At 42.6% G+C, this 16,284-nt stretch overlaps 1 protein-coding gene across 6 annotated transcripts in view; it reads right to left on the bottom strand.

The window, feature by feature from the left end:
* Positions 1 to 815: 815 nt before the first annotated feature.
* ABCB1 (ATP binding cassette subfamily B member 1) overlaps positions 816 to 16,284 on the bottom strand; it is a 50,538-nt gene continuing 35,069 nt past the window's right edge. For all 6 annotated transcript variants that reach the window (XM_081931489.1, XM_081931492.1, XM_081931488.1 and 3 more), the window contains exons 17-28: positions 15,370 to 15,516; positions 13,631 to 13,735; positions 11,912 to 11,989; positions 11,074 to 11,157; positions 9,473 to 9,676; positions 8,922 to 9,022; positions 7,324 to 7,464; positions 6,358 to 6,514; positions 4,689 to 4,886; positions 3,034 to 3,240; positions 2,689 to 2,835; positions 816 to 1,038 (exon numbers count right to left, since the gene is read on the bottom strand). In XM_081931489.1, the coding sequence (XP_081787615.1) occupies positions 832 to 1,038; positions 2,689 to 2,835; positions 3,034 to 3,240; positions 4,689 to 4,886; positions 6,358 to 6,514; positions 7,324 to 7,464; positions 8,922 to 9,022; positions 9,473 to 9,676; positions 11,074 to 11,157; positions 11,912 to 11,989; positions 13,631 to 13,735; positions 15,370 to 15,516 (1,776 nt within the window). In that variant the 3' untranslated portion in view covers positions 816 to 831. The remainder of the gene's footprint in view (positions 1,039 to 2,688; positions 2,836 to 3,033; positions 3,241 to 4,688; positions 4,887 to 6,357; positions 6,515 to 7,323; positions 7,465 to 8,921; positions 9,023 to 9,472; positions 9,677 to 11,073; positions 11,158 to 11,911; positions 11,990 to 13,630; positions 13,736 to 15,369; positions 15,517 to 16,284) is intronic.

Below are 16,284 nucleotides of genomic sequence, written 5' to 3'. Positions count from 1 at the left end.
ATAAAAATTAGGCATGTTCTGGAGAAAGTGGACAGAAAAGTTCTCCCAGTAATACTAGAAGTTGGAGTCCTCTACTAAAGAACAGAATGGAGTTATTCATGCAGCTCTTAGTTTAACTGCAGGATTTATTACCACAGAGCGTAGCAATGCCCACCAAAGCTTTAAAAAGCTCTTTCCCACAGGCAGATGCTGTTGACTGGTGCATTTGTGGGGAGGGGGACAGTCTAGGTAGGTCAGGCTCTATGGTCTTCTTCAGGAGTCTTGAATGAAAACAGCCACACAAGTAGATTTGCTTCCCAGTATGTTGTGAGGAAGCTATAAAGAAACGCTTTTAATGGAGTGAGGTTTCCACTGCAGCCAAGGTCAATCCAGGAAGTCTGACAATCACCAACTGAGACTTCATAAAAATCCTTTTCACCGAGAACCCAAAATAGTTGGCTTTGAGAGTACTCACCAATGTTGCTCCGGCACAATTGTCCATTTTTAAATTAGTAGATAATAGTTGGTCTTACTTCAATTAGCCATTCAGATGTCGACATATCTTCTTGGTCTGTAGTTCTGGCTTCCAGGGTGCAAGGAAAGGGAGGGCTTGTCTCGTTCTTTCACTTTCAGGTGTCTCTAGACAGCTGAGAACGAAAGGTAAGCACACCCTAGTATATAAAATGGATTGAGATAGGAAAAGCTTCGGTTTGAGAAGCCTTGCTGCAATTCAGCCCATCCGCCAATACTGGTTTATTTTGTTTAATATCGTGATGATACAAGTAGTGCCTCTTGCAATCGCCATCTCAAGAAGTGAATTCAGCTTTAGCAATATGCTGCTTTTGTTTTAATTTATGAAGGTGCTGATCCTGCTTGAACATTGACTAGAGTGTAATAGATTCCTTTTGCAGCCAGTAGCTGTTGATGTGTTCCTTGTTCTTTGACTTTCCCATTCTGGATCACTGCTATACTGTCCGCGTTCTGCACTGTTGATAAGCGGTGAGCTATTACGATGCAGGTGCGGCCTTCCCTTGCTTTATCTAGAGCCTCTTGGACAACCTGTTAAAAACAGAAAATTGTTTTCAGTGAATGGGAAACAGAAATAGAAAGGGTTTACTTGAGATTCAAGTAGTGAAGAATCTTTTTTAAATAAGGGAATTTCACCACAATGAGGAAATCATGTAAGCTTTCATAACTGAACATTTTTGTAAATGCACCACCGGAAAAATAATGAGCAACCATAGTAAGAATGAAGAACCTCCTACCACCTTAGATCATAACAAATCATGGTCAGAACTGGGGAACTAGGGGCAGATTTGGGGGTGGTGCAGGGTGTTTGCAAGCAGAGTAAAGGGGGGGAAGGGCCTGTTGTGCAATGCAACATTATTCCACCTGCCCTTTTGTTTTAGTTGATAGCAGAGTGTTACAAGACATGCACGGCTCAAGCATTGTGACTCTCAACATGAATAAGGGTGACTGCCATGACTGTAACAACTACCACGGAATCTCCCTGCTGAGTACCACTGGGAAAGCCTTTGCCTCAGATTACACTCACACGCTGACAAGATCCGAGTCACAATGTGGCTTTGGAGTTCAGAGGTAAACAATTTCCTCACTGCACTGGCTGCAGGAGAAATGCTGAGAGCAGAGACGCCTTCATAGACCTGGCGAAGGCATTTGATCTCATCAGCTGTAAAAGACTCTTCACAACTAGATAGGGTGCCCACCTAAGCTCAACAAGATGACAGTGTCCTTCCATGAGAACATGCAGGAGTGAGATACTGGCAGACCAACTCTGTGTTACAAAGATGTTTGCAAACATGAGACAAAGGCTGGTAGGTCAACAATGCCCTGTGGGAAACTCTTGCAGACGCAGTGCGTGGAATCAGTCAAGATGTGTATTCATGGCAGGGACCAGAGGGGGAATGACTGCTGGGAGGAGCACAGAGAGAAGAAACCCTGGGGTTTCTCCTGTTGCAGCAAAACATGTCTCTCCTGCATCGGTCTCTACAGCCACAGCAGGTGCTATAACCTTCCAACAGTTTGATTTCACCCCCAAAAGCACACTCCTCCATTGTCTTCTGAGAGAGACAGATGCCAACCAAAATGCCAACTGCCCAGGGTATTGGCCTGCTAGCCCCTCTCTAGTTCATAAAGGTAAAGGGACCCCTGACCATTAGGTCCAGTTGCGGACGACTGGGGTTGCGGCGCTCATCTCGCTTTACTGGCTGAGGGAGCTGGTGTACAGCTTCCGGGTCATGTGGCCAGCATAACTAAGCTGCTTCTGGTGAACAGAACAGCGCACGGAAATGCCATTTACCTTCCCGCCAGAACGGTACCTATTTATCTACTTGCACTTTGCTTTCGAACTTCTAGGTTAGCAGTTCTTAGGTAGCCACAATTGAGGTGGTGTAACATACATGTTAAGAGGCTGAGCTATAAATTTGGCCTTAAGCAAGGTGATGTCCCTCCCAATTGCCCGCCTCTGCTATAGGAAATAATGCTAACTTAGCTTGCAGGCTTGTTGCCAGCATGACAATATGCAAGACACTTTGAATACTTCAAAGTGCTGCTATACAAATAACTATTGTCCACCTGCCCAGTTAGGATAGAACTGTTGCAGAGCAGAACCGGGTATGCTATAAAGTGAAACCATGATGACTAGCAACCCATGCCTTTAATGCACCCAATATAAATACAAACATTTACCTTTTCACTTTCAGTATCAAGTGCAGAGGTTGCTTCATCCAGTAGCAGAATTCTTGGCTGGCGGATGAGAGCACGAGCAATAGCAATGCGCTGTTTTTGACCCCCAGAGAGCTGAGTCCCTTTGTCACCTACAGGAGTGTTGTATTTCTATGTGCAAAAAATATAGAATCCAATAAAGACAGGTTTATATTAGCATTATACTTCTATCTACCTCGGTCCCATTAGATATACCAGCAACATAATAGGACTTTAGTTTTATTTTTTCCCCTAGTTCTCCAATCAACATTTCCGAAGTGTGAGTATGTATACATGCAGCAGGCTCGTCTTATGTTCTTATGCACTTACATCTGGTAAGCTGTCAATGAAGGCATGGATGTTGGCTGCTTTAGCTACTTCAACGATCTCATCAAAGGACACCTTTCTGCTGTTATCTCCATATGCAATGTTCTCTGCAATAGTGCAGTCAAACAGGACTGGTTCTTGGGAGACAATTCCAATCTGGGATCGCAGCCACTGGACATTTAACTGTGTTGCACCGTTGCCATCCAGTAGCTGGAAAAAGAAGACTTGGTCAGTTTTATGAAGCAGGGTACTGTTAATGAACATTTCTGTTATGCATAGTGCGCAGTTAACAAGTTGTTTAAAAGTATTGTCTGACGTTTCAAACGCTATTCCAATTCATTTTGATAACGTATGAAAACTTGAGAGTTTAGGTAAGACTTAGGCTGCAATCCTAACCATGTCTGCTCATTCAGGTAAGCAGGATTATACAGCCTTTGAACCAGGAAAGCCATGGTTTAAATATCTTGTCATGGAATTCACCAGGTGGCAGTAGGTCAGTGATTAGGAAACCTTTGGCTCTTCAGATACTGTTAAACTGCAGCCTGCATCATCCCTGACCATTGACCATGTTGCCTGGGCCTGACGGGAGTTGTCCTACAGTCTTGGGGTGGGGTGGGGGGCACAGGTTACAACCCCACCTAAAGCAAATCATTCTCTCTGGGTCAAATGGCAAGTGGCATGAGAGTTCCAAGCAGGGTTGAAACTGCATTTTGCAGTACCGGCTGCAGCCTGGAGGAGGAGCAGGGAGACTGAGGAGCCATAGCAGAGTAGAGGTGACTGCCTAGATCCAAAGAGAGCTTCCTGCAGGGTCTGCTTTTTGTAACAGAAAAGAATATGTCAATCCAAAAACGAAAACAGGTAGGCAGAACATCTGTCTAAAAAATGTCAGCGGTATGCCCCGCAGAGGACCTTAAAGTCCACAAATGACAACATTTTGGAGGTCCCAAGTTGCAAGGTGGTTAGATTGGTCTCAACTAGGGCCAGGGCCTTTTCAGTAGTGGCCCCCGACTTGGTAGAACGCTCTGTTACAAGAGACTAGGGCCCTGCGGGACTTGACATCTTTCCGCAGGGCCTGCAAGACAGAGCTGTTCTGCCTGGCCTTTGGTTTGGACTCAGTCTGACCCTTATGGTTTTGATCTATGGGCTACTTTTAAAATGAGGCTGCATTTTAAATTGTATTTTAACCTGTATTTTAAATTGGTTCCCCCCCCCATTATGTTTTACTGTAATTTTACTGGTGTTAGCCGTCCCGGGGAGGGCGGGGTATAAATAAATAAAATTATTATTATTATTATTATTATTATTATTATTATTATTATTATTATACACTTGGAGCACCTTGCACTGTGTTAATGCATTAGAAATATTTCACAGATAGGTCACATACACACCATACACACTCATATCACTTTAACAGTCATAGCTTCCTCAAACAATCCTGGGAACCGTAGTTTACTCCCTCACCGAGTTACAATTCCCAGCCCCCTTCACAAACTATAGTTCTCATGTACTTCCAATGTATGGTTTGTATGCAGCCCCAAACTTTGCCCCATTTTGCAAGTGAAAAGGCGCATCCCTGGTATGAAATGGATGAGAACGAGTGTTACATAATATATTCTGCGTTCATATTGTGCGGAAAACTCAGCCGAGTAATTTACCACTTCTCCACTGAGGGGGTCGTAGAATCTTTCAAGTAACTGGACCAGAGTGCTCTTTCCACAGCCGCTGCTGCCTACGAGAGCCAAGGTCTGCCCCTTCTCTACTGCCACACTCAGTCCTTGGAGTACCGAGACATCAGGCCGGGTAGGATAGTTGAAGGCTACTTGCTTAAATGCGACATTGCCGCCAAAGTCGTCCTAGAATGATAATAAACAAGACCTGCCTGTTACAGGAAAAAATGGCCAAGCAATTCCATGTTAGCACCTAGTGGACTGGAAATGCCATTAATAGTTGGATGAAGGGGTGGAACTGAGGCGGACACAGAGGAATTTGCAACATCCCCTTGATGTTATGAGAAAGTACAGCTCCATCTGTGCATCTCGCACGGTTTCAAAAATTGGAAATCAGTGTTTTATAGGAGTAGTTGGGATTGAGGGCTGACTCCCTGCATGAAGATGGGTGGCCGAAGGACAAGTACGGTATGGGAACTGTGCTTTTAAACTAAACTTCCTTGTGTGAACAAATGTTTCAGAAAGTGGTCTCTTGGGTCTCTATATAAGGGGCAAGCTAACAGATAATGAGTGACGTCTTCCCCCTGCAGTTGACTACAAATATGAAGCACTTTGTATATGGCACTTTGTTGTAGCGGCCATCCAAGACTATAGTGGGCATCGCTTGGAGTATGGTATAGATTTACAAGCTTGTGGACAAGGGTAGCTTAGACACAGTTGATTCATGCATCAGTAACCTCATGATTAGACTACTGTAATGCACTGGATTGGGTCCATAATGTGGTGGCTTAGGTTGTTGAGCAGATCATCTGGAGGTACATCTATTGCACCTGTGCTGTGGGAATTACACTAGCTGTCAATCAGCTACCAGGTCATGTCCAAGGTATCGTTCTTACCATATAAAGTTCTGAATCAATGTAGACCAGGCTACCTGAAAGATGGCCTGTACTGGCAGAGACCAGTAAGATCACCTAGATCATCTGGGGAAATGGTACCACAGCCTACAAAATATCATTGGGCGATGACCCGAGAACAGGCGTTTTTTGCTATTACCCCCATACTGCAAAATGCCCCTCTCTCTGTCATGCACGAAGCATCAACCATCAGTTGTTTCAGGCATCTTATAAAGACTTAATTTTTTGCCCAGGCTTTCCTTGAGTCTTAAGAATGGACCCTGATTTATGTGAATGAATTTCCTGAATTTGTCACATTTACTTTTATATGGTTTTATATTGTTGTTTCACTGGCATCAGGTTGTATTTTCATTTTAATGGATACTGTTGCTATATCATACATAGTGTATCCCGCTCAGAGATTTTTGAAATGTTGTGTGGTTTAGAAGTGCTTTTAAATCAATCCATCAATAAAATACAGTAACTGACTCAGCACTGAAGGCCCCTATGTCTCCAGTTTGCCCATTAAAAACTGCATCTAAGCTTGGACCATGAACAAAGCCTATATATAATTTAAGCAGAGGAGGACGGTGGAAAAGTGTTAAGACTACGTCAGTAGGAAGAAAATGGCACAAATTCTAATTCTCTGGATCCATCAATGAATTGCTCATAAGCTTCAAACCCAGAAGGCAACAAACTCAAGTGCTGAAACTTTTTTGTGTTTTCTTGGAAGGTGATACAAAAATGCCCAGGGATCAACTTACAGGCTTGTGTCCTTCAACACTGTAATTGTCTATTAAGGGTACAGTCTCAAACAGCTGGAACATGTGAGCTGCAGATATCTTCGCTTTGGCATAGTCTGGTGTAAATGAAGCTGTCTGTCCTAGCGCCATGGCACCGAAGACAATGCATGAGAATACCCTAGAAGTGCAAACAATTTATTTTTTAAAAAATAATTAAAAAATAATAGTTTTAAATTTTTACCCTGCTTCCATTTTTGTAATGAATTTATTTTGATCTCTCTGATGAAGGCTACATGCAACAAGGGGAACAAGACTTTTCCCCTTTACCAATACACTTGTCCTAGGTTCAAATATCGGCACTTCCCATTAGAAGACGTAGATAGCAGGCGATGTGAAAGTCCTCTGCCTAAGACTCCCCCAGGGAGTCTTTGCAAGTCAAAATAGACAATTTTTCACTAGATTAGGTGCCTAACCCATGACCCTCTAGATGATGCGAGATTACAAATCGTCCCAGACTGTTGGCCATGATGGCTGGGGCTGATGGGAGTTGGAGTCCAACAATCTAGAGGTCCACAGGTTGGCCACCCCTGGACTAACAGGCCAGTAATCTGACATACATATATAAAACCCAGCATGTGGACCTCCAAAGAAAGCATTAATTCCCATATTGGCTTTGGGGTACAGAGTATGCATTTCAGGTCCAGGGCCATTGGATTTTAAGTGCATAGAGCCCACATGTGAACACCCAACAGGCCAGTTTTGTCTGGGGTCAAGGGGCAGCAGGGAGGCGTGAGTTCTCCTCCATCAATTATACAGCTTCGATTTAGGAAATAGATCCAGCCTGATCCAGCCCATATATCAGCTGAGAAAGCAACCTCAAGCCCTGGTAAAATGCAGGAAAATCCACACCTATATTACTGCTGATTTCATGATAGTTTGTTTCTTTTAAACCCCAATTAAAAAAAAGAAAAGCAGCAGAGATCTTACAAGAAAACGTTCTTAGCATCCATGTATCCCCCTTCCACAAGGAAGGCACCAAATTGAAAACAAGCAGCGTAGGTGAAGTACATTATGCCTTGGGAAACACCATAAGTTAGTCCGTGGATATGCGCTTTCTTTAAGGAATTCCTGCAACAAGAGATGAAGGATATTTTGCTTATTTGTGTGTTGATTCACATATTATGGCCGTCTCAATATAAAACATGGGAAGCTCTGTATGAGATGCAACAGCCCTATAATATGAAGAAGAGAAGAGTTTGGATTTGATATCCCGCTTTATCACTACCCGAAGGAGTCTCAAAGCGGCTAACCATCTCCTTTCCCTTCCTCCCCCACAACAAACACTCTGTGAGGTGAGCAGGGCTGAGAGACTTCAGAGAAGTGTGACTGGCCCAAGGTCACCCAGCAGCTGTATGTGGAGGAGCGGGGAAGCGAACCTGGTTCACCAGATTACGAGTCCACTGCTCTTAACCACTACACCACGCTGGCTCTCTTATGCAAGAGCCATAAGGCCAGCTAGATGATATCCCTGCTGCAGTGCAACCACCTACCTCCCGCTCACATTTCCCACAGATCACATCATTGGTTGCTGCTGGAAGGGGAGGCAGGAATATGCACAGCACTGGCATGCAAATATAGGTAAGTTGTCCTTGATACTATGGACTTGAAGGGTAGCTATGAGTTCAATATAACTTGTCCTTGCCCAGGACTCTGAAATTTAGCTCTGGATGTTTGCCAGTCTCAGAACTAATGACGCCAGTGGTGGGGAACCTTTTTCTGGGTTCTGGGCAAATTTCCAGAGACCATATGCCAGTGAAGGTAAAGCAATAAATGTAAACGTTTTCTTCCTATAGTATTATCAGATTCAAGGACACCTTGCAGCCAGGCAAGGCTGCATCAGAGGCAAAACAGGACCAGTGAGAGGTGTGGCTTGCAGAGAGAAGGTGTGGCCTCAGAGTTCCAAGGGCCAGACAGAGAGGTCTGGAGTTCCACTCTTAAAAGCCATTCATCCAGAGTAGCAGAGGTTTTCTTTTTTTCATTTGAAGCTTAAAGCTATGCAAGCAGCAGTCAAGAAGTGAATTAGTAGTTCAGCATCTTAAAACAATGATTTGAATAAGATTTTAACAATATTATTTGGTCAAATGGCAGTTCAGACCCTGCAATTGTCTTAATTTTCTTTGTAACAGATATCCAAAAAGTCTTTGTTCCAAGGCACAACCAGAAGCTCTAAAATGCATCTGCCTTAGGAAGACCATATCTCCAAAAAAACGTACAAGACCTGAGTAGGTTGACAAGATTGCTCATAACTCTGAGATCAGTTTCAGCAACCCTTCTCTTGCACCAAATGGGTAGCACCCATATTTCTCAAGGGTAGCACCTGAGAGGCAAAGGCAAGACTGCTTGGCCACCACTTGAACAAGCCACAAGAAGGAACTCAGGACAAAACATTTGGGATTGGATCCAGGCTGAGTCATACTTAGAGAAGAGTGAATGAGCTCAGTGGGTCTACTCTTAAGGCATGACTTAACAGCAAAATCCTAAGCATGTCATTTCAAGAGCTGATCAAAATGTTCGCTGGCTGTTACCTGTATGGTCCTTGCAGACTGTCTCCATACTTTTGTTCAAATTTTATTTCCTGAGTAAGGGAAACAACCGTTCGGATATTCCCTATTGCTTCTGTTGCAATCTGTAAGAGAGAGAAACACACTGGCTAGTGGGAAAGCAACAAGTTTCCCCAAGTATGACTTTCTTGAGGAAAGAGCTATAAAGAGCAAAACACCAGCACACTCTTACAGTGTGGCTCTCCACTGATTCTAAAGTGCTCCAGGCTGATCTTCAAGGAGCAGTTACAGGCACCAGTGCATAATTGTTTCCAAGAACCAGTCACAGCCCAGCAAGTCTACTACAGCGGGACTTCTTCTCTTTGCTCAAAATGGCACTCTGATCCCTGCAGACGGGAGGGGATATGGAAAGTGCAGGGTCCTCTCACTTTCTCTCTGCCTCTTCTTTGGTTTTCAGCCTCATGAAGGTGAGACACCATCCTCTTGTTTCTCAGCACCCCTGTTTTGGTTCTAATTCTGGTGGCACTCAACCCGCTGTCTTTGCTGTCAGAGGGAATGGTTTAGCAGATACTTACCTTCCCTGCACCTTCAAGTTCCTTCTTATCTTTCCTGGCATGTCCAGCCAACATTCTCATTTCAATGAGTCCTCCAATGGCAACGAGTGGCACAACAGCCAAGATTACGAGGGTCAGCTGCCAGCCATACACCAATGATATAATTATTCCTGTCCCGAGGTTAGCAATGTTTTGGGCAAGCATACCTAGCCTGGCCCCTGTAGCCTGAATGAAGGAGGGGGAAACAAAATGTATTAGGTTTTTTTTTGGGGGGGGTGTTCCTGATAGCTGAACATCTCTCTGTGGCCTTTGGAGTACAACGCCTCCCAGAGTTTGTGAACATGCCATTCCTCAGCTAGTAGGACAAGGCAGGTTTTTTTCCATTGAGAAGAATGGGACAGAGGGAGAATGTAGGGCAAATTGCTGCACACTTACTGAAGACGAAGCATCTTTGGGTACAGAAAGTTGTTCTGACAATCTGATGCAAGGTTAGAATATTTGCTGCCCACTGTCTCCAAAATAGTCTGTTTGTATATTTGTAACAAAACCTTGAGCCACACACTGTATCTCAGACTAACCTATCTCACAGGGCTTTTGGGAGGATAAAATGGTGGGTGGGAAACCATGTATGCTGCCCTGAGCTTCTTGGAGAAACCATATAAATGGAGTAAATAAGTTAAGTAAATATTACAGAAACCCCATAGTATATCTCATCCAAAGGCTTCATCATACCCTTCAGTGCTGCTTCTGAAACTATGCATTGCTCTGTGAAGGGCTAAGGAAGCATGTGGCAAAAATTTTGTTTCCGAAACTTTGACCTAGAAGCAAGAGGTGAGTGGAGAAACTTGGCAGAAGCTGGTTTCTCTAAATCAGCGATGGAAAACCTAGGAACCTCCATATGTTGTTAAATTACACCTCCCATCATCTTTGATCACTAGTCATGCTGGCTGGAGCCAATGGGGGTTGAAGCAAGAAGAGGAATACTCCAACAAGAGTGAGATTCAGGCTACTTCCTTGTTGGGGGTGGGGGAAGAGAATTGTGAGTCACTTATTCATCACCCTTCCTTATTCATCTGGAGGACACAGTCCTGCTATCCTTCTCTAACTCAGAAAATGTCTCCCTGCAATACTATTATATCCTCAGTCACAGAGAGTTTTCTGTAGCTGCCTTAGGAAAAGAAAGCTTCTGCCAGAAGGGCCACTTTGGAGCTGTCCAGGGTATGTTCTCATAACGTTCCCCTGCTTCCCTCAAGAGCTTCGCTAGAACTGGAGAGCCCACCCAACTCTAAGTCAAGTTCAACATCTCAGAAGTGATGCCTATGTCCAGGGTTTTTGCAAAACTACTTCTCAGTTATTGATAAACTTTCCAACTGCGCAAAAACCCAACGAAGTTGCCTTTGAGCGCAGCCTGTTTAAGCCTCTCACTTTAGTCATCTCTCGTTGGGAGTGTCTTTGAAATACACAACTGGAAATGACTAAAATATGGTTTAGTAGCCACGTACAAACTTAGTTAGCATGTGGAACTCAGGCGTGAGAGTTGCACTGGATAGCCTACAACACAACTACGTAGAATCATCAAGAGAATGAGAATTGTGGGGAGGGTACAGATGAGTATTACTTACACCTTTTACTTCAGAAGCATCAAGAGCAAGTCTTGTAGTCAATGCTCCAGTATTGTTTTTAGGGTCATCAAACCAAGCAATGTCCTAGAAATACACAATACATTTTAAGGTACCAACACAATCCTGGCTACAATAGCATTGCAAATCCAGTTTTTGCTGTTCAGATTCTGGAGGGCAAGATATTTTAAAATATATTTAATTAGGGTCATTATTCATTTGTAGAGTTGTAGTGTTGCACCTAGTAACTAATTCCTAAAACCCAGAGAAGTCAACAGATTTCTCCCCCCCCCCTCCGCCCCCCACATCTAAATAGACAGATTGGGTCAATCACGCTCTTGTGGTTTCTGAGCTCAGAGGTTTCCAAACATGTTGGCTGAGAGTAATACAACTAATTAAGGGTTTGTATGAGTAATTGCTTTCTTTGAACATCAGCTCTCCATGCCATATAGACTTCTTAGTTTTGACACTTTCAAATGCAAGTTACCACTGAAGAAAGTTGCTGTTCAAGGAACACAACTCAACCCCCTCCCAGGTGAAAGGAACTACTTGGGTGGTTTTCTTGGATGTGGGCTGTAGATCAGGTGTGGGGAACCTTTTGCCCTCCAGATGTTGCTGAACTACAACTCCCATTATCCCTGGCCATATTACCAGGGCTGATGGGAACTGCAGCTCAGTGACACCCGAAGTTTCCCAAACTTGCTGTGGATGATTGGCTTATTGCAATGTTGGAAGGGGTGATGGCACAGTTCAATATTGCAACCCATTTATTGGGCTAGCTGATTTCAGTTTTTATCCTGCGCTAGCTCAATAAAGCAAAGAAATCTCTCCCTTAGAATACCTGTCTAAGCATTGCTTGGAATCCCATGTAGCGAAGCTTCAATGTAAGGATCTCTCCAGCTCTGCCAAAGGTGAAACCCTGAAAGAGAAGGTTTCCTGCATCATTAGATGCTGCCGGCTTTGATACTCTTTTTTGTATCTTTATTTTATACCTTATTATGATTTAATAATACAACAACAACAACATTTGTACCGTGCCCGTCTGACTGGGTTGCCCCAGCCACTCTGGGCAGCTTACAGCATATATAAAAACATAGAAATTTTTAATTTGGTTGTGTCCTTTTGGATGTTTTATTGTTTATGACTACTTTTGTTATGTTTGCAATTACGTATTTTTTCATGTTGTAAGCCACCTTGAGCATGGTTTTAACAATGGAAAGGTGGCATACAAATAACATTATGTATGTATGTAAGCAAACCAGAGTACAAGCAACTTAGCTACTTTGCATTGCATATGAGAACTGTTATGTACTGAAGTTCTCACCCTGGGCCAGCAGGGGGATACTGTAGATAGTTATGCAAATGAAGGATCGAAAGTGACGTTCAGTGATTGGATAGTTTGTATGCAAATGAAGGATTGAAAGTGACGTTCAGTGATTGGATAGTTTTAGAAAGCTGCAACAGTTACAATTGTTCTGGAGCTCTATATAAGCAGGCTGACTGAGCTCTTCAGTTCAGTTCTGTTCCAGCTTACAAATAAAGAGCTGCTTTGGAAGAATTGCTGTGTAGTCTGATATGTTCGCCCCCAACTTAACAAGAACAATAAGGCATTGGGAGAAAACACTCATCCTGCCAGAGGGATCAAAAGGTTTGTTGTTTAGCTCCTTCCCCACTTCAGTCTCTACTCCTCTGATCTTGATCTGAGTTCCTGAATGGGCTGCAATGGGGCACTAGGCTGCAAAATTCTCCAAGCGTGCCATTCGCTGAAACTACTGGAGCCGTATGGCTCAAGTGGATATTGCTTTCTTATAACAGGAAGGAAATCACAACTATGTATAATCTGGGCAGAATAATTCAAAATAAGTTGTACTGGCATGACCAGCCAAGCACAATGTTTTCCAAAAACAAAATATCTATTTTCTTTGAGCCACACAAGTATTGCATCAGTTTATGATAATACTACAAGAATGTTTTTGAGATTCAAGACTCAAACTACTGGCTCTTGCTGGAAATGCCAGAAGTATCCCATGACAAGTGTATGGGCCTTATTCTGTAGTTAGAAGAACTGATCTGTATTCAGGGTCTAAATAGAATTTACAGGATATATGATGAAGCTCCCAGGCCAATGTGTTAAGATCAAGGCTTCTGACATTAATAACTTGTTTTGTTATCCGATATGTTTATGATGTAATCATGGATATTTTGATGGAAAGCTTATGCTGGGCACACCTAAAACATTGTTGCATTCAAACATTTTGCCTTATTTGCAGTTTTGCAATTTCAACAGCAAATCAATATTCTGCACATCTGTCAATTCAAATTTGCTACAGTGATCCTTGTGAATTTGAAAGATGTCTGATATAGTTCTGCACACAAAGGAACTATATAATCCTCTAAAATTAAATACACTATGTTGGTCCATCTTCAAAAATTAATCTAAATTCTTTGGATTAAAAGTAATGTCACTTCTTCAAAACAAAAACAAACAATAGTTCTGTGAGTTTCTGAATACTTTCAGGATCTGGCCAGAAACAGTAAGAACAAAGCAAATGCAACTTACCTGAAGGAAAAATGTTACAAAGGATATAGCCCCAAGTGCTAAGAATAGCAATGAATACATATTGCTCTTTTCTCGTACTATGTCTGGATCATTCAGTGTAAAAATCTATGGAACAGTAATCTCAGTGTTAATTTTCTTTCATTAACTTATCTCTAAATACTTCACCTTGCTAACTTGTACTGAAACTCATTCTCTTAAGTATAAAATGTGCAATATAAAAAGTAAAATCATATATATCTCTAAACAGATGAATTACTGCTTATCAGTTATTAATTAGCTCATACATATCAATAACCCTAAAAACAATGTTCTGAGTAGATATTGCTCACTTAGATTTTCTTTGCATTGTGCTGCAATGTTTCTCCTGAGGCTATATAATAGTACAAGAGAGACATACATTGAAAATATGTAACAAAAAAATACATCAATTCTTGCTCCCAGAAGGAGGTTTCCTGTTATTGGCTGCAGCCCAGAGGGCCATTGGAGGAACTGTATATTTATGGCTTCCAAGTCTGCATTTGCCATTGTTATTAGACTCTATAATAGTAGTCATGTGCAAAGACTGGCAAGCCACTTTCAAAACATGGGCAGTTAAGAGCAGGTTCCAATGATGATCAAGAAACTGAGTTCATTTTGAGTGAGAAGGCCAATTCAGAGCTTGCCTAAATAAATGAGGAAACATTTGGTCTGAAGGCAGTTTAACACACATATTTTGGGTACACTGACTTGCGGGGGTGGCTGTGAGGGCCAAAAGGCAGTTTGGAAATATTTTTATGAATAGCTTCAAAAAGGTAGGAGCAATCATCTGCTCAGTAATACAGGAGTACAGTGGACGCTCAGGTTGCGAACGTGATCCGTGCAGGAGGCACGTTCGCAACCTGCAGCGTTTGCATCCCTCAGCAGCGTGTCTGCGCATGGGCGGGTTGCAATTTGGCGCTTCTGTGCATGCGCAAAGTGCAATTTAGCACTTCTGTTCATGTGCAACCGCCAAAACCTGGAAGTAACCCGTTCTGGTGCTTCCGGGTTTTGGCGCATGCATAACCTGAAAAAACGCAACCTGAAACGCCTGTAACCCGAGGTATGACTGTATTATGAAAATCTCCATGGGGACATTGAAGTGCCTAAGAGCAAGCACTATGTATTGCATTCTTTGAAAGTAATCCCCAATTGAGAATGGGAAAATCTGTCAGGTTTCGTTTCTCCCAGTTTTTGATTCCTCCAATCTTAATTTCAGTTATCCACATTTCCACGTAATTTTGTGGGTGCGGTTTTTTTTAAGTCCTGATGAAAAATCATCAGCATTTTAGTGTGAATTTCCCCTAATAAACCCACATCTATATACAATTTTGCCTAATAAACTCATTTCACAGACATGTGCATTTTTAGGCACACCTTATCTTAGCAAATGCATTTTTGCACACATTACTTGGCTGCAATGTTGCATTCCAAATTTCGGAGATGTGTGAATTTCAAAGGATGGTTGCATTTCAGTCCTTGTGTTGTTTCCGAAACTGCAAATCAGGCAGCTTTCCTTTAAATATGAACTGAATTAAAATTAACCATCATCCATACCATCAACTAACATTCACCTACATTCTGCCCCCTAATCTTCCCTCTACACAGATCCAAGTTTCTCAATGCAAATTCTCTCTTGAAGGCTCAATTCTGGCCTGAATGTTTTCTACATCTAAATGTAGTTTTGGAATGGATGTCAGAGACAGAACATACTATATACTCACCCCTATGATTTCAGAAAATATGACTGAAAACGCTGGCTGCAATGCTCCATTGATGATTGCAGAAAACGTCCCCACCAAAAAGTAAGGCCATTCAGACACATTCAACCTCATGATCTTCAGAAATGAAACTGAGGGCAGATTTTCATTCTAGAACACAGGAGAATGTTTTATGCAGTGCTCTCTGCCCTTTTCTGGCCTCCATTCATAAACTCTCTATACTTGTTGCTTTTCTTTTTACAGGAAATATAGTGTTGATCTAGAAAACGCCCATGGTTCTGTTTGCTCCCTGTAGACCTTTGTCTATTTCAATTACCACATTCTCTCCAGGGTATTGGGCAGAGCTAATTCTTGTCACCTATTCTTAACCTGCATATTAGGCTTTCTGACACAAAACCTGTACCACTGGATTAGGACCCTTCCCTTAAATGAAGAGAAATCAACTGGTGGATCCAAAGTGGCTCTAGAAAGACTTTGTGATGGGTCTTCACTAAGGAAAGTCTCAAAAAAGGAGGGAGGAAGATCTTTTAACTGAGAGCGGTTACACATTTTACATTCTGTTTGCTGCTGCATGTGTTTCCTTCAACAAATTTGAAAAGTGTGAACCGCAGATACACATCCTTCAACATCCAGACTCAGACTTTGGGGATCCCCCCACCAAATCAAGGCTGTCAGGTGTATCTACAACAAGAGCCACTCTTATGGAGGGGAGAAACTACTGGGGATGCAGTAAGGTAGGAGACGAGCCCTGAAACCAAAGGGGTCATCAGAGCAAGAGCCTGCATAGAGGAACATATAAGAAAAGCAGAAGAAAATAAGATCAGCCAGGAACAGGAAGATGCAGACCTGAAAACAAGTCTTGGCACATGTCTTGGTGTACAAAGGTAATGGTTAAAGGTCCATTAGGTCCGGTTGCAG

This window comes from Podarcis melisellensis (genome assembly GCF_964234715.1).
Source record: "Podarcis melisellensis genome assembly, chromosome: 12".
In the NCBI taxonomy this organism is placed as follows: Eukaryota; Metazoa; Chordata; class Lepidosauria; order Squamata; family Lacertidae; genus Podarcis; species Podarcis melisellensis.
This window is presented reverse-complemented; position numbering and strand designations above follow the sequence as displayed.